The sequence below is a fragment of the Colias croceus genome, chromosome 1, assembly GCF_905220415.1.
Source record: "Colias croceus chromosome 1, ilColCroc2.1".
NCBI classification, from domain to species: Eukaryota; Metazoa; Arthropoda; class Insecta; order Lepidoptera; family Pieridae; genus Colias; species Colias croceus.
In genome coordinates this window covers 570,407-590,085 of record NC_059537.1, presented here as the reverse complement: position 1 = coordinate 590,085, position 19,679 = coordinate 570,407, and the positions used below count along the sequence as shown (strand labels likewise).

The 19,679-nt window shown below is 34.4% G+C and overlaps 1 protein-coding gene across 1 annotated transcript in view; it reads left to right on the top strand.

Annotated features, from left to right (window-relative positions):
• The window catches only part of LOC123696421 (atrial natriuretic peptide-converting enzyme), a 111,813-nt gene that overhangs the window by 58,442 nt on the left and 33,692 nt on the right, over positions 1 to 19,679 (top strand). The window contains exons 4-6 of the mRNA XM_045642582.1: positions 3,170 to 3,369; positions 4,135 to 4,766; positions 14,145 to 14,285. Of these exons, the coding sequence (XP_045498538.1) occupies positions 3,170 to 3,369; positions 4,135 to 4,766; positions 14,145 to 14,285 (973 nt within the window). The remainder of the gene's footprint in view (positions 1 to 3,169; positions 3,370 to 4,134; positions 4,767 to 14,144; positions 14,286 to 19,679) is intronic.

Below are 19,679 nucleotides of genomic sequence, written 5' to 3'. Positions count from 1 at the left end.
CGCTTTATTTTTAAGTACGTCTACACAATATTTGAAAAGTATTTTTTTTTCTTTATATTTGATTTTGACTATACTTATTTTTTATTTATGACTAGCTTCCGCCCGCGACTCCGTCCGCGCGGAAAAATTAAGAAAAGTTAAGATTTATTTTTTTTCTACGTATTTTTCCGGGATAAAAAGTATCCTATTTTATGCCCAGGATAATAAAGTATAATTATACCAAGTTTTATCGAAATCGAACCGTTAGTTTTCACGTGATGCCTGAACATACAGACAGACAGACAAAATTTTTTTTAATCACATATTTGGTTTTGGTATCGATCCAGTTATTTATTTTTTCAATATTTTCCCCCTGCTATTTATTTTTTCAATATTTTCAATGTACAGAATTGACCCTTCTACAGATTTATTATATGTAAAGATAATATTTAGAATTACCTTAATCATGTTAGTTTATTCTACTCGCTTTTAATCACTAAAAACGTTTCAACGCATAGTTTCCTACAATTTTTGTAAAGTTATATGGTATTTAGTACCTTATGTAATGGACAAAACCGTAAAGTGAGAACAAAGAAGGCAATATGGAATAAATGACTATTGATTATTTTATCAAAGGAACTCCGACTCGGTAATTATAGTGAATATCTTTTCATTAATTCACGAACAGTATCTTTCCATTAGGTTTAGTTAATTAAACATCAGTAAGAAAAATACTAAATTAAACGACAGATTACAGGATGAAAATATTAAAATACATTACATTTGAGAAACATGATAATATATCTTTTTCTCGTGGAATACATTAGTTATAAGAATTGCATTTGATATGTTTCATGCAATTTGTTCAGTGTTTCCTATTGTGCTAGTTGGAAGGTCAATTTGCATTGCGAGATTGGAGAAGAGCTCTATTTACCTACGACCTTTCTAATCGTTACAACATTAAAATTGAAACTAAATTAAATAAATAATAATTTACATTCAAATGAAGAAACATAATATGTTATGAACACATTACACTGACTTTCAAGGCAGTCCAAAAAAGAAACTGATTTCTCCATTGAGCGCTTTATTTTCAAACAAATTTTTTTACAGCAATTGGAGCAAGAAGTTAAAATAACCTTCAGAGGTCAAAATTTTGTTCTAGGCCTATATTTTCGTAGCAACAATTTGTTTTGGAATATCTTGACGTCAACTTACTCATTTTAATCCATACTAATACTAATATACTAATTAATAATATAAATGCGAAAGTAACTCTGTCTGTCTGTCTGTTACTTAATCACGCCTAAACTACTGAACCAATTTGCATGAAATTTGGTATGGAGATATTTTGATACCCGAGAAAGGACATAGGCTACCTTTTATTGCGAAATAACACCACACCACCACAGGCGAAGCCGGGGCGGACCACTAGTTGAGAAATATGTTTGTCTTACGCGTCGCTCCTCTGTCTCCGTAATGTCATAAGCTGACAGTTTATTAATTTTCCTTCCCTCAGGATCCGAGGCATTTTGTATAATGTGTTCGAAATACCTTCTTAAACTTGATGAGATTTTTATTTGAACCGTTTTGAACGGTCTTTGGAAAATATGATCTAATTTCTTAGGATCAAAGTCGATAATATTTCAGTGTTATTTAAGAACATGTGTTATGATTATACATGGATTATCTTCTACGGGGACATATTAGATGTATGATTGTAAACGATATTATAATATTATATTCGACATGAACATATTATTAGCATTTAAAATCTTACTCTCGCACGCTTCTTCTTTTACGGATTGACTTTAAAATAGCTTTTGATAAATACTGTAATCAAAAAATCAAAACTATGTTTACCCTATATAAAGTAAAAATTCTTCATAATTTTTCAAGGCAGGATGATATCACATGGCATCTTTAGTTTTCATGGTTACATATTTCTGAAATTAGAAAATATATCAAGTTCTACATGTCTCCAACTAAACTGTCTTCCCCAGCTATCTTTTCCATTATATTGGATGTTAATTAAGTAAGAATTGAGTTTATTAGCTGTATCTTAATCAAAACATTATAGTTTCCTTTTCTACCAGTGATTAATACAGGGCTCATTGTAACAAAACGCATCCATCATTGAAACTTCCATTGAACACCAGATGGCAGTACTTGAAAGCGGGAACCGATGTTGCTAATCAAACCCCGGTAATTACTTGTCAACGTAATGAATAGGCCCTGAGCAGTACCTAATTGTACCGGGAACACAATGATGGAATTATTTTAATTTATTTAGTATCGTGGCGGTGTGATTTGAGAATTGTTGTGTGTATGGTTTCGTTTCGAATGCGAAGCTGTTACAATTTGTAACGATTGCATAATTGATTCTAGCCTTAGTTGCCAGGCTAGTTTAAATTTTTCATGTAAATTATACATGAAATGAAATGAAATGAACTTATTTATTGCCACAACCATTTTGGATACAGAACCTTAAAATCTACTTAATCTAATAACAAAATTGAGAAAAAAAATGTGTGTACTTATGTACACGCGTTAGAAGTTATTATACTTCTTTGGCGTATGGAAAAAATACTAGAATATACAACTTGAACATAGTTATCAATTTTCATACCACCTAGAACTAACTTCATGCTGTTAAAAGTAGGTGTCGGTGTGCGCGCGCATCGTAAAAATTCACTCTCATCATTTTTCTCCATCGCGATCGCACCAAAAGAAGTATAACTTAAAAAAAAAATAAAAAAATAATATTTGTTGTTTGCCTCAGCTTGCACCGGAAAAAACTTGGCCTATGTTTCTTGGTGGAGCATAATATTGATATACTTTGGCTTCCCACTGGCAAAATGAAAATAGTCTTTTTCTTCTAATTTTATTTTAATATTATTATAGGCATAACAATTTGCAACTATTTGCTGAGTCAGTCCCTTTTGTCAGCAACCAACGAGCCGCGCAGTATGCTGATTTGCAATATTATATAATTTAAGGGTCAATTAGTTTTTAAGTTCTTTCTTTTTTTTAGCTTTTTTATGTTTTTTTTGTTATATTGTGTGGCATATCGTTAAATGACAATACATTTCCTTCTTTCTTTCTTTGCATACTAGTCCCTACCACTATTGTTAAAAAAATCATCCACAACAAAACCATCAACAATATTTAAACTATAACATTGTCGTAGGTACGGTCGCGCCGGCAGCCTAGCGGCGACCCCTGGTGAGAAGCTGATGGAACTGCTCCGTCCGAGTGCGGGCACCCCACGCCGGCACTCCACGGCGGCCTGCGCGTCTGCCCAGCCACGGCCCTCGGGCTTCGTCTACTGCCCGTCGGATGCGCTGCCCTACTGCCCACCCTCGCGGCTCGTGCCTCCTAGACCTGTTAAGGTATGCAATAAGGTAATTAAACCTTTAGAGATCTTTCGGTTGGTTGAAAGATAGTCTTTTGATCTTCATCATCATCACTAGTATAAAATAAGTAGAAGAAGATGATGGAACTTATGTGTGGTAAAATTAGAATTGGTTGTACGTACTAAAATAATTGTAGTATTGAACAGTTCCTTCATGATGGGGCATTAAAGTAGCTACGAACGCTACTCGGAAGTAGAATTGAGGTTACCTAAAGGAGCCACGTATAAAAACTTTTACCACGTGCCCTGCGTCATCAATACCGTAGGATCCTTCGCTTTTAACGAGATTTACAATATGAACATATTATACGAAAGTTTCTTCGTAATAATATCTTTCTTTGTTCGCCTCGTTATGAACAATCAATTCTTAGCAAAACTTCACAAATCGATACTTCAACGAATAATTATTACTGAGGAACAAACCATTGTTGTCGGACAATGTTTACTTGAGATTTATTAGAACTACCAATTACAAATAAAATATACATTCTATATTTTGGTATAATTAAATTTTCGTAACATTCAACCAACTAATTTATAAGTTTTACGGAGCCTTTCTTTAAAATTTTCCATTTAATACTTGAAGAGCTTCTACTACTATGCTATGATGCTATGATACTGCATAAACCGCTTAAATTTACGTCAATATCTAATTACCGTGTAACAATCGAATTAATTACGCACGTAGAGAGCCGATACATCGAGCTCCTAACGCAATTAATTATCTTAAGTTAGTCAATTTCCCTTGTTACAGTTACCACCGCCGATCCAGCCTGTGCCGCCGCCGCAGCCGCCACCGGTGCCGCAGCGGACCGCGCCCGTGGTGACGCCGCTGCCGGTGCCGCCCGCGCCGCCCCGTAGGTCCTCACCACAACCACCGAAGCGTGTCCCACCACCTACACCACCACGGCCGATATCAAATGAAACAACCGGGATCCGAAGGAACCCGCCTCCCCGAATTGACTGCAGCCGCAACCCGCCGCCACCACAACAGCAACCGCCGCTGCCCAGAAGGCCGCCGCAAAAGATGCCAGACAACCCACTACCGCCGCCACAGCAAAACCAACAAATAAAGCGGTCCCCGAGCTCCGGGTCAAACATAAGCGTGCGCCAAGATTCAAACGTGTCGTCGGACTCTTTCAGTCAGACTTCCTCCCCATCGTATACGACGAAAACTATGGAAGCACCATTGCTTCCTCAGCAGCATTTGAATAAAAGCCTAAACGCGAAGATAGCGCGTGGCCTCTTGTTGAAGGAACAACAGGAGAAGGAGAATGCTAATTCGTCCATCACCAAGAGCATGTCGACACCGGCATCGCTACAGACTATTGTGAGATTTCAAAATGGCAGCAACATGTCTCTGCATCATCGGGTAAGTTTTAACTTTAAATTTTTTAATGGTAAAGTTGTGCATTGTGTTTATGTGTGTATTTTAAATACTACTACTTAAACGTATCATTATTCTTAGTTATAACTAGCTTCCGCCCGCGACTCCGTCCGCGCGGATGTCGGTCTTCGCGTGGATGGTTATTTCTCCATTTTGAGTACCTCTGTCAATAACATCTTATAAATATCTATTGGACCCAATTCCCAAATACGGCTAGGCCTATAATAATACGCAACGTGTGTTCGCGGTTCTACGGAACAACGTCTATGGATAAAACTGAAAAATTAAGATTATTTTTTTTCTACGTATTTTTCCAGGATAAAAAGTATCCTTTTTTACGCCCAGGATAATAAGGTATAATTATACCAAGTTTCATCGAAATCGAACCGCTAGTTTTCACGTGATGCCTTCACATACAGACAGACAGACAGACAGACAGACAGACAAAAATTTTTTTAATCACATATTTGGGTTTGGTATCGATCCAGTAACACCCCCTGCTATTTATTTTTTCAATATTTTCAATGTACAGAATTGACCCTTCTACAGATTTATTATATGTATAGATATTATTGGAAATCAGCTGCACATTACCGAAGCGTGCTCTCAAGTAGTTAAGATTAAACTGAAACAGACTATGAATTTCTTCCACTTATAAATTAACAACTTATGCAAATACGAAAGCTTTAATATGTGTGTTAATAACAAGTTATAATTGAGGCACTAACTTTAACTCACGGGCACGCATTTCGGTACATTAAACCGAACTTTTAATGTGGTGCGAAAGTTTCACATGCCGTACAGATCTGGTACAGCCGTGCCCGGATATGACACAATGGATTTATATTCTGTACGTAAATCCAACTTTTATGAACGCCGTGAATTCACGGAAGTTCGCGAATGCGGAAGGTGTTTTTGTATTGCCGAATGCCTAATTTGTTTTCGAAATGATGCAATTACATGTATTTGGAGCTGTGTGGCATGATTACAGGATTCTTTTTTTATGTAACTTTCGATCATCTTGATTGATTTTGCAAAAGTAAATTAATTTTTTCTCCAGATTTTCAGTATATGAAAAATGGTACGTTCTGATACAATACAATGCCTTTAAATTCTAATAATATCAAAAAAGGAACCAAAAACATATTAAATTATTTTATGTTGGTTTTCTGACATTAATTTTAAATATTATATTTTAATAAGACATAATCTACTAATATTATAAATCTGAAGAGTTTGTTCGTTCTGAGATTCATTCGATTCAATCTCAGAAACTACTGATGAAACATTCTTTCGGTGTTAGATAGCCCGTTTATTGAGGAAGTCTATATCCCACCAAAAACATTTTCATGTAAAATGTTGCCAAGACGAGCCCATATGACTCGCACTGTCAAAAAGTTATCAGATCTCATGTAGAGCCAAGCTTCTAACACTACACGCCCTAACTCTACAAGGCCTAACTTTACAAACTCTACACCTTAGTCAAAATATGTGGCTTGGCCATTTCGCTACATTCACATCGGCGTAAGGTGAAAAATTAATTCACTGTTCATTACTTTTGTGTTATACAATAGTTCTTGTAGTAACGAACGGCCAAGCCACATATTTTGACTAAGGTGTAGAGTTTGTAAAGTTAGGCCTTGTAGAGTTAGGGCGTGTAGTGTTAGAAGCTTGGCTCTACATGAGATCTGATAACTTTTTGACAGTGCGAGTCATATGGGCTCGTCTTGGCAACATTTTACATGAAAATGTTTTTGGTGGGATTTCATTTCTTTTTGTAAGTTGTTTGTAACAATTTTTTTTTCTTCTTTTTTTGGGGTGTATTTCTTGCACATCAGAGACGCCTTTTTTTATAGCCCACTCTCTTGTCAAGGACAATTTTTTTTTTTAGCTACTGTGTGGACGTAAGAGGCAGGAGACGTTCGCAACACTTCTATTCATTCATATTTATATGACCTGATCTGAAGTATATATCTCAATATATGTCGATTAAATTTTTAATTTTTTTTAACAAGGAGTACCTATACATAAATGTATCTAGGGGAACCAAGTTTTAGATTATTAGATTAGACCTCTAGCGTCATCAAAATTTAATTTAAAATTACAGGTCTCATACAAACTCCCATTCCCTAGTTTAAGGGGTTGAGGGATGAAAGTTACATGTTTTATAATTTTTTTGTTCTTTGTGTGCTAATACTAGCTTACATACAAAATTTCAGCTTTCTAGGACATTAGGAAGTACCTTAAGAATTTTGATGATCATCAGTGAGTCAGTGACGAAATAAGCGTTTTTTAGATATAAATAAAATCTGAAGTATAAAAGCTAATGTAATTAAAACTTAATATTTTCAATAAGTCCGCTATTGACAATATATCCCTAAAATTTTGTCGATCTAGCATAATCCAAACCCAAGTTATGAGGGTTCAAAAAAACGTCGAAGCGCTTCGAGAAAAGGTAGGTAGTGCCCGTCCGCTTCTCTTTCGCTTGGCTCGTCTTGGCGGGGGCACTACCGTGCCCCCAGATATCATCACGTTAAGACAAACCGGACCGGAGCAATGCGGGTGAAACCGCGGAGAACAACTAGTTTTATAAAAACGTTTATAATTCAATTTCAATATAAAAATCAATATCGCAATTATAATGTAAACGGACACAGAAAAAATAGTATTTAATTCCATCTTTCGGGTAATAAGTTTTCCTTATTCGTGTATCATCTTAATATTATGCTGTCCACTGAATTCATTCGGTTATTGAAAATATTTGCTACTTCATTCTGTTAGTTTTTGAGAGTTTTATGATGATATCAGAACAGAAATAGATTCAAGATTCATTTTGTATTTTGCAGTACAAATTCATAAAAACTAAGTAACAGCTATATATAGGACAGAAAGCTACACTCCGCTTGCAAAAAATCAAAAAATTAAACGCACGTGAATTTCATTTTCATTTCCTCATAGAGTCATGGTGCATATTCCAATGTTTATTTAACGAAAGTGCACATTCGTCATTGATAGTAATCGTAAAACAAATACAAAATCACGATCAACAGGTTAAACTCAATATAAACAAGTTATAATCGAGAATGTGGAAAAGGAAATATTTACAATAACAAATAAACGTAGCGAACGTTTAAAACGTAAACCGTGGAGTAAAATAAAATGTCACACGCAGAACGCTCGGTGTGCAATTAAAATAAAGTGTAGTATTACTAACACGTGGCGCTGACCATGTAGCGGAAGGCATAAGCGACAGCGGGAATAATAGTGGTATGAGTTATGAGCGGCAGCGGGGCTTAGATAGCTATGAGTACTGATGAAATATTACCTCAGTGAGTAAAAGATACTACATACAAGCTTCTACAGCTTAAACTATTTTTATAGTGTCTGAAAAAAGTTGCACTATTTTAGTGTGTTATACTCCTATATACGTCCAAAATTTTGCTGTCAAAATTCAGCCTAAAAAGATATTTTACAATCGATTATTTTGAAAATGATTAATATATAAATTACACCACACACCAATCTTATTTCGTTTCAACAGCCGCTTGTATCTCACAACTCGCCAAAACATTTTACTTAACACTTGAAATGTACCGTAGATTGCAGTTCATTTGATCTCGGGCCACGATCGCAAACTGAATCAAATTGAAAATGCGGACTCATTCAATTAGAACATCGGATTTGTCGGTAAACGGCCGGAGATGGCCTCTGTTCGGGATTTACTTTAATTGTTAAACATTCAATTTATATCGACGATTGCACGTGGAACGCATTATGATGTGGACGCTGATATGACATAGTTATAAGTTATATTGTAGGCTGTTAGAGGGATTGTTTGGTGGAAGTATGAAATTCTCAATCTTTTGTATTATCATAAAGTTTTACTATTTGATATTGGTTCGCAAGCAGTTTCTTGAGAAGAGCCTAAAAGAAATTTAGTTACGATGTTCAGCCCAAATCAAGTTGAAACGTAGTATTAAGTTGAAGAGTACCTACTATTAGTGAAATTATGATCATTAGTTTAGACTTTTGCAATAAAATTAATATACATTCATATACAAAGTTTTGATTACAGATATTTAATTGAATTTATCTACCTACCAACTTAACTAACAGGCTTCTAAAATTAACTTATTGTAATTATTAATCATTGTAAGAAACCTTAATCCTAAAATGATGATTAAAGGATTACATTTAGCAATTTCTTGGTCAATGGGGAAAAAGAAACGGCTAATAACGAGAACACAGAGTATGTACTTACACTAATTACAAACATGACTATTAGTTAGTTTTGTCTGGATAGTTTTTTCTTGGAATTTTCTTTTTAATGTTAGGATTTCTATTATTCGGCCTTCTTCCTAGATAATTGTATTAAATTTTAAGGTATCAATAGGCAATAAATAAGGCAATTAAATGTACAAATAACTTTAAATTAAGGTTTTTAATTCTACAGAATTATGAATATAGACTTAAGAAAACATAGAGCGATTATAGAGTTTGTTATCCAAACAGACAAACTCAATTTGATATCTCCTAAACATGGCGTAAATACTTGAGCATCAAGAAACGTTGTATTAATTATAGTGACAAATGAAGTCGGATTCGAGACGGGAGTTTCACGAGAATTAAATGGATGATAAAAATATTTTACAGATAGTTAACGTTTAAGATCCTTGAATTGAAGGAATTACTTCCTTATTCTTGAATTTAATTTACTGTAACTCTGTTTGTTTATTAACCGACTTCAAAAAAAGGAGGAGGTTATCAATTCGGCCGGTATGTTTTTTTTTTATTTTTTTATGTATGTACACCGATTACTCCGAGGTTTCTGAACCGATTTACTGACCGACTGGTTTCTTTTTTTGTTCGATGCGGGATGGTGTCGAAATGGTCTCATAAAAATTTTATTCGGATAGGCCCAGTAGTTTTTATTTTATGGGCATTTTTGCAAGTGCAAGTTTGAAGTCGGTTGTTTTTAACGCAGTTATCACTTGTGCTTGATTAAGTTTTTTGATAAGTAAATAATATAAACAACGGGGTAGTAGGTAGGACAGGCTATGTTTTCCTGGAAAATATAAGACTTAATAGGTGAAACAGAAAATACATTGAATGGTCAAAGTATATCGCGGGTAAAGGTGGAAGGTATTCTAGTAAACTGAGGAGAAATACTTCCTTGAAAAATAAATGCATCTAAGTACACTTATTGTTTTGATATAACTAGATAAGAAATGATTATGAAGAATTCCTTCCCTTTCAATAACAGTTTTGTTGTTTTTTCTCAAAATATATTAAGTTAACAGTTCATTTACTTGTTTATTAGGACAGGTTATTAGTTGCAGACCATTGTCTGGAAGCCATATTTGAGTGAGTGATCATTGAAATTGCAATTCAGCGCTCAGGCACAGATTAGATAATAGCTCAGGGTTCCCGGCTTTAGCAGTTGTCTTTCTGACTAATGTCCTTGCGACGTTAATTTTTACATTCCATAAATATTTCTAATCTGCTGAATATTGAAAAATAAACATAACCCGTTATGGATTCATAGCGAGAAGAAAAGCATGTCTATAGCAAAGCAAACAGTGGTAATAGATAATAGTATATCGCTCGCACGTGTCGAGCGGAGCAACGAACCGCACTGGAGTAAATAGCAATATGCGACGGAACGGGGCCGGGAAATGAAATTTTCTTCACTTTTCTTAGCTACCGTACCTAGTTTAGAAATTTAATACACGTTATTGCATTTTAATTTTTGTTACCGCTTTGTGAATGGAATGTTTGTAGTTGTTTGTGAAATGAATAAACAAAAAGAGGTTTTGTTTGTTGCAATTTTTATGATATTTTTTTTAAATGAAAGCTGATGCCTTCCGTGTGGTTTAAGTTCTGTGAGTTTGATGGCAGTTTCATTTTTTTAGACATAATTATAAGATAGTAGGTATTAGGTATTTATTCAGAATTATTTATGTAACTTTTATTTATCAATTATTTAAACTATAACAAATAAAACGTAGTCTCAGCGCCACTTGATTCCTAAATGCTCTGAAAACTATAACGAACAATTTGCTAGCTCTACACTAACACCTTCAGCGCTTGATCGCTGCACAATGTTGCACTAGCGCACCTGAACCACTTTTAGAAAGCGCTTTTTAGCTTTCAAAAAGGCGCTTTCCTTACAATCCTTTCAAAGTTCCTTAGTGGTCTCTTCAAGGAACGTCGCTTGAAGTTTCCACGTGGATATAGTAACAATGGATTTTAAGGAACTTTTCAAAACTGTAAGGTAATTTTTGTACAAGCCAGTTTTAGTGTTCAATACTTTAAACGTGATTGAACGCTTCTGTTTTATGTGTTACTAGCGGTCCGCCCCGGCTTCGCCCGTGGTACATATTCACGTTTTCTCTACATAAGAACCATCCTCGTACTTCAAGGAATATAATAAAAAAAGAATTATCGAAATCGGTTCAGCCGTTCTCGAGTTATGGAATTACAACGAAAAGTGGCATTGATTTTTATATATTAGAAGATTTAAAGTTGTACTAAATCTATGAAAGGCAACGGTATAGAAATGTATTAAAAACAAATCAAAACAAAATGCTAGAGGTATTTATGAATGCTATTTAAGAAACCAAAAGTGAAGAAATATTATTTAACAACTCTTGTTATGAATTACCAACTGAAAAGTATATTTTATTTTATACATTAGAAGATGGAATTGTTTCGTAATGTTTAATTTAAATCAATACGTTTAAACAAATATACCTACCTATAGAATAAATAATGATCATTAACAGTGAATGAACATTTTTAACATTAAAAAAAATAATGTTTAGTTTTCGCAAATCCTAGTATCAAAGGCAACTTTTCCTGTAAATTTGCTTTTCCTTGTAACAGTAACGAGTGCGAATCAAATATCAAAACTATTTGTATTCTCTCGATGTTTCTGATGCAGCATTAAATAATTTGATGTTTCATTGAAGTAAACCTAGTACCTAGTATGAAGATCTAAAATAATTTACTAAATTAAAATTATGAGTATTAAAAAAAGTCACAGTATATTATATTTTATATAAAAAATACGAATGTGCTATGTGTCGTGTGTAGTTGCGATAAATTGATTTTTTCCATCCAAATGAATATTTGTCGATTGTTAACCATATAATATTCGTTAACAATTCCACATAAATACCATAAATTCAAAAATACATATCTACTCATATTGAAAACGATGGTACACCTTTGAAGATGAGATCACCTGACACATCATGTTGTCTTCAAAACATCTACTACTATCTATCCTATCTATCCGCAGTGAAAACTATTTTAATTACAGCATTGTCATTCAAAAAGTAAGCCATTGAATACGCAACAACGTAAACTGTACAAATGGAAAACACGTTACCAAAACAAAATACAGAACGCAATCAAAACGCATACAATAGGAATGAATGAACAATGAATGAATATTGTCTACCGCTTGCAGCTATAATTACCCTTTTGTTAATGAAGATTATTCCCGGAACAGCTCGAGCGCTAAAGATATTTCTGCATTAATCCAGAATAGTTTGCACAAAGCGAAGGAGTTATCATTCACTCGAAAACATGCATTGTTTGTTGTTCCTTCATCTAGTATTCTCAAATATTCTAAACGTTTCGTAATCTAATATACGTATATTATAAAGGCGAAAGTTTGTAAGTATGGATGTATGGATGTTTGTTACTCTTTCACGTAAAAAATACTGAACCGATTACAATGAAATTTAGCACACATGTAGAGGGTAACTTGGATTAACACGTAGGATAAGTTTTATCCCGGAAATCCCTCGGGAACGGGAACTATGCGGGTTTTCCTTTGCAAACGCGGGCGAAGCCGCGGGCGGAAATCTAGTTATTAAATAAATTTATTTTATAATTATTATACAATACAAAACACCCCAAATATTATGTATTCATAATGTAGTATATATAAAGTGCTTTTATAAGATATCTAATTGAATAGAGTTTTGAGCTTACTATATGCTACGAAAAAAACTCTACACAATGCAACAACCATTATATCACAATAATTGACAAGCATCCCTTGACAACATCCCTTATGGATTAAAGTAATCGGTTTAGCCTCGTTATAGTATGAGCAAAGAAACAGCAAACGTTATGTCAAGGAAATTAAGCTAATGGTACGGTTTGAGAGCTCAGCTGCTTGTGATTGGATCTTTAAATTCAGATTATCTTTGTGGACGGTTTCGCTTTGAAAAATAAGATGGTTATATAATGAGTTGTTTAATTAGAGGATTGAATGAATAGTTGATAGAATTATATGAATATATTGAATTTTTAGAAGGATAGGAATTAATAATATGGTTAATCTATATACATATAATAAATCTGTAGAAGGGTCAATTCTGTACATTGAAAATATTGAAAAAATAACTAGCAGGGGGTGTTACTGGATCGATACCAAACCCAAATATGTGATTTAAAAAAATTTTGTCTGTCTGTCTGTCTGTCTGTCTGTCTGTCTGTATGTGAAGACATCACGTGAAAACTACCGGTTCGATTTCGATGAAACTTGGTATAATTATACCTTATTATCCTGGGCGTAAAATAGGATACTTTTTATCCTGGAAAAATACGTAGAAAAAAAATTAATCTCAATTTTTCAGTTATCCATAGACGTTGTTCTGTAGTAGATACCGCGAACACACGTTGCGTATTATTATAGACCTAGCCGTATTTGGGTCCAATAGATATTTATAAGATGTCATTGTCCGAGTTACTCAAAATGGAGAAATAAACCATCCACGCAAAGACCGACATCCGCGCGGACGGAGTCGCGGGCGGAAGCTAGTCCATACTAATATTATAAATGCGAAAGTAACTCTGTCTGTCTGTCTGTTACTCAATCACGCCTAAACTACTGAACCAATTTGCATGAAATTTGGTATGGAGATATTTTGATACCCGAGAAAGGACATAGGCTACCTTTTATTGCGAAATATGTACCACGGGCGAACCACTACTTTATAATATAGGTAAAAACGTAAAATAATGTTTTAAATGGATTGTATTTTTTTTAATTTATTAGTAACAAACAAATAAAAAACAAGATTTAAAGATCCCAAAATCGCCCCCTTACTCTGTGACGTGATGGTATAATAGCCTTGAGCGACCCTGAAATTTTACTCTCAACGCACCTAGAAGCTTCACTTCAAAATCCCTCTCTTTAAAATATAATATGAATAAAAATAAAAACGAAAATCGGTTCAGTAGTATTTGCTCTTATCCATGACAAACACACCTCACATCCTACCTCCTCAAACTTAATGTAGGAAAAACACCAAAAGCAAAGATTACAGTAGCATTAAATTCCAGATGCTTCGCGACATGAGAGGGCCGAGCACAGAGAGTTCAGCCCACAGATTCAGAATGATGCAACTGGCCCTCAACGCAGTAGCCTTACTGGCTATCACCGGGGCCCTCTTCGCGTACTTTCGAGCGAACCCGGCTGTACAGGTAATGGTAAGGTATAACATGTTATTACGTAGCACATGTAGATGTAGAATAGCTATTCTACAGTTATCGGACGTAAGGGTGCTTTTCCACCAAAGTTGTGCGAAGGAAATGTACCTATGGTTCGAGGATGCGTTGAAGATATATAAAAATGATACGATGTCTTCTATTGCTCAAAATTATAGAACTAATAAACATACCACGCACACCTTCCTCGCACACATCTTTATTGTATGCGCAAAAACCTAGCACCGTTGAGCCGTTTCCATCAGAGCTGTGCTGAGCGAGGCGAGTTAAATGAAACGATACTATTGGTTCTTTACAAACGCATCTCTCGCTACGCAGCTTTGCATATCTCTGGTGGAAATGCAACGTTGATAAAGGTAAGTTATGAAATTTTTACTCAGCGTCACTATGTCGTATTTGAATTTTGTTGTGCATAAGTATTTTGCTACATTAAAAAATATTTGTTGGAATTCATAATACAAATATGCATAATAAAAATAGCAACAGACGACTTCATACTAGGTACATTAAGATGTAAAAATTACGGTTCGAGAATTTTTTACAATGTTTTACGTGAGCTAAGCTTTAATAGTAATTTCAATCTTTATGAAACTTTTTCAAACAAATCTAAACATTTTTAATAAAGTATTGTTGTACAAAAGAGTAGAATCCCATTTTATTTCTTTTTGATAATAAGGACAAAGTTGAACATCAGATGAGCATAATGATTTCGTTTAAGAAGAAATTCTTTGTGGAACGAATTATAACAATTTCTATAAACAAGACGTTTTAAACTTTAACACTGGTCCATAATGCTAATAATTTCGTGGTATGTAATATATTCGTAAATTAAAAACCAGCAATTTTGTCCAAAACGATTTTACTCTGTTCTCGTTTCAAAAATAAAAACAATATGATTACAATGTATGTTGTTTGCTACAAAATATTTATTTTAGTACTTATATGAAGCAAGAGCACCAAGGTGGAAATGCTTTTAACCTCGAGTTACAGCCATATACTGAGCCTAATTTATATCATAAACTAGCCTATCAAATTTTTCTTGTAAACAGACATCTATTGTTTTAACTGAAGAAAAACAGTTGCTTAAATGCAGAACAAAAGAAAAGTGACTTTTCCATTTTACCGCGCAGCAAATAAAAATGGCGGAAGACGCGTCAGTTTAACAGATGCAACGAGAATTTTAATTTAGAGCGGCCGCCGTTTATAATGGTTTGTCTTCTGGACGATTGTGCCGGACTTATGTAGGTAAGAATGAAGTGTTGAAAGAAAACGTATTTTAAGAGGAAGCCTGCGAAGAAATGGCATCACCAATGCGACGCCTTAAAATTCAGTTTAAAGCCAGGTAAAAAATTATTAAGGTAGTAGTACACTTTGCGTAATACCATCTTTATATTATATTGAACTGAACGCGGAAAAATGTTGGCTTTCTTAACGATCCGTTGCTTAAACAGCCTCGTGTAAACTCGAATACAAAAACGTGCCCATTCTGTTTATAATTGTATGGTCATAACTTTTATATTTTCCAGTTGTTATATTGAATGAATACACAACAATATAGCGCTCTACTTTCTGCCTGTTTAAAAGTAATTGTAACATCACAAGTAATAACTGCGTTAAAACAACCGACTTCAAACTTGCACTTGCAAAATTCCAATGCAAAAAACCATCCCGCATCGAACAAAAAAAGAATCACGTAAATCGGTTCAGAAACCTCGGAGTAATCGGTGTACATACATAAAAAAAAAAAAAAAACATACCGGCCGAATTGATAACCTCCTCCTTTTTTTTGAAGTCGGTTAAAAATATAATGAAGCTTAAGACGGTAATTGTCGTATTCTTCACAATAGTGGAGACTCTGGAGGCTTTCCACGCGTTGTTCAATGTTTTGTTTTCTATTTCATTCCAACTTCACAAAGAACAGAGTTATGGATGTTGTTTCGCGAAGCTTTGTTTTATACGTCAATGAAATACTTTGGGGTATTTTCCCTTAAAGCCTTTTGTTTTTTTGAATATGTACGCATTGGATTTCGCCGCTTTGTTAACGATGTTGCTCTTCGTCGTAGAAACTGAACCGTACCGGTGGTACAAATTAGCTCTGTAAGAGGACTATTCTAAAGCGCTTCGGAAAGAATTTAAATACATAAATATTAATTTATAACAGGGGTTTATCAATCAAGTCAATATACATTATTGACACGCTTATTCATACTTCCAGTTCGAGTTGATATTATTTTTGAATTTCATCAATTGTTACCATTTAAAAATGATTAATAAGGAAACATAGCTACTTTTTATCATTTGACCCGTTTAAAATATACCCAAATTTATAAAGTTCATCCAACGGGATCAGAGGACAATTTTAAAGATGCCAATCTGTACGAAATTAAAATGAAAAGGTAATCCCTTCGGGTGTTCTTAGAAGTGGGATTAAAAGCTGACTTCGTAATTTGGGTCTACGTTTGCAGGTCTGACTCAATTATCAGGTTTCCAGGACTTATCAAAGGCTACTTTGTATAGAAGATACGTTACTTACTTTTGAGGGCCTTTGTGTGACCTTGATTACATGCTGTAAGCGTATCAAATATGTTGATTAATTTGTTTTAAATACTGTTGTATACTTACTGATATATTATAATTATTTCTTGGATAATCTTTATAATTGTTACACTACATGTAGTCAAATGTGTTTCTTGGTAGTATTTATGAACAGAATAAATTACAATTTGCTTTGTTGAAGTTATGTAAGGCAACATAATTCTGTTCCCCGCGGTTTTACCCGCATTGCTCTGATCCTGATGGTCTTAGCGTGATGATATATAGCCTATAGCCTTTCTCTATAAATACCGAAAGAATTTTTCAAATCGGACAGTAGTTTCTGAGATTAGCGCGTTAAAACAAACAAACAAACTCTTCAGCTTTATAATATTATTAAATTCAAATCGGTAACATAAACCATGTTACGACAACACACATACAAAAGTACTAAGAACGTCCTTTTCAAAGGATGCCCAAAAATAGCAACTCGGAGGCGGTAATCATATTGACAAATATTCATTCACGAGCAAAATATATCGTGTACAAGCAACCCAATTATATTAGATGGCGTCTATTTGCGTACCTTCATTTATTGCGGACTAGCTTTCCACCCGCGGCTTCGTCCGCGCAGACAAAGAAAAACCCGCATAGTTCCCGTTCCGGGATTTCCGGGATAAAACATATCCTATGTCCTTTTTCGGGTATCAAAATATCTCTATACCAAATTTCATGCAAATTGGTTCAATAGATAAGGCGTGATTGAGTCAGACAGTCAGACAGAGTTACTTTCGCATTTATAATATTAAGTATGGATTTATGTAAATTTATAATGCTTAGGCACTGTACTAATTAACACGAATATGTATGGTTGTAACTAGTATATTTGAATACGAAAATTATGCATAGTTGGATTTCATTCAATGTAAAAAGTCGCTTTACACCATCTTTACACTGTTTCTCTGTTTTGGTTTAGGTTTTTACTTTTTTTTAAATATATAGAGTGGTGCTAGAGGAAAGTATATTATATGCATAATTGCAATCGCATAGTAATTAATACTAACTACAGCGAATGAGTTTTGATTAAAATTTGTTCATCGGTATATAAAGCCGTTCAATACAGCATATTTTGTAATAAATATTTGGGAACGAGTTTTTGGGAACGAGTTGGCTTTTTTTCCATTTTTGAGCTTGCAAAAAAATAAAACAATTATATTTTTATGGTGAATTTTTTTTCAATTCATAACAAGGATCAGCGTCGGATCAAACAAAGATAGGCCGTCTGACGCGATACGCAAGGAACGTCAGATTCACTTATTCAATCGATCCACAGGCAGGTTTTCAAAATAACCCATCAAAGACTACCCAGTTTCATTATTCTTAAAATATTACATCGCTATTCGGAGCTCACAGAGGCAAGGTTAGGCAAAATTAAGTTTCCCCTCACGTGGCCACAGCGACCGATGAGACCGCAATTAATCTCGCCTTTTGTGAAACTACCCGTTAATCAACATATTTCCACCGCCCAGCATCACGCCGAAATGGGGTTTCATTATAAATGTTTATTGACGAAACAAATGTGATATTAATTTTTGGTAAAGAGTTGATCGAAATTGGTATCATACGGGAATGATAACACCAGATTTTACGCGATCGTTTTTCAATAATTTTTATTAATGGTCTGTTAAATAAAGGGCTTTTGAGCACTTTATTTTAAAGTAGCTTCTTGAAGGTTTTAAAAAATAATTCAGTTCAGAGATTTTAAGAACAAAATACTTTCTCATGAGAATATAAATGAAAAGAAGCTTTGTTCATTACAATGTCAAAATAGATTTTCAAGTCTAACTAATCTATCATTAAACTTACCTATCTCATAAAGTTAGTGCAGACGTCTAAGCTCCTCTATTACGTGATTATATATCCTGAACTATAGAGCAGAATTGGCTTAGAAATTCAATAATTTAATTAATTTCCCAAATCCGCATTCTAAGACAAAACAAAGCTATAATGCATGCATTCTCCATTATCCGCACAATAGTGTGCTTCTCGTAAGACGAGAATAATATTCATGAAACGTCTATATTATTATACCAGAGCTTTCCTCCCGCGACTTCACCCGCGTCGTAAAATAAAAAAAGACGTGTGGCACTCGGGGACTGCCGCGGTATAGCTATTGCATGCTATGCCTTCAAGCCACACCTCCGTCCCCGTCGGAGTGGGAAGCGTGAGGTTTTTCGTTACGGAACTTCTGGATTCGGTCCCCGCGCTCAAGGCCCGCGATAGAAACTATGCAATAGCTTAAAATTTTACATTCCCGTGAGATTTCCGAAATAAAGCAAATTCTATCTCATATTTCAAGTCTTCTTGGTACCAAATTTCATCAAAAGCGGTTCAGTTGTTTACGCGTAAAGAGGAGACAGATAGAGTTTTGCATTTATAATATAAATTAGGATCTAATGACCTCTAATAGTTTGCTTTGATTATTTGACTCCAAGAATTGATCATCATAGAAGGAGCGCTTCAGCTGCGCAGTGATCACGGAAATATGATGATCATGGCGATGGTTGATGACAATTTTTCAAGATACGACTAGCATACTGTTATCTACATAAGTCCTATTAAAAAAACCTTTATTTAAAATTTAAAATTTATACACAATACAAGTAAATAAAAATGCATGTAATAATTGCGGAGCAAAATAAACAGAGAAAACTCAATTATTTGTACGGTTTATAATTAAATTACATGCATTGTCATGTTTACTTCGTTTGTTTATTTTCAATTTTAGCTTTAAATAACATTCGTAATGACGAGTAATTTGTAGCAAAAATTGAATTG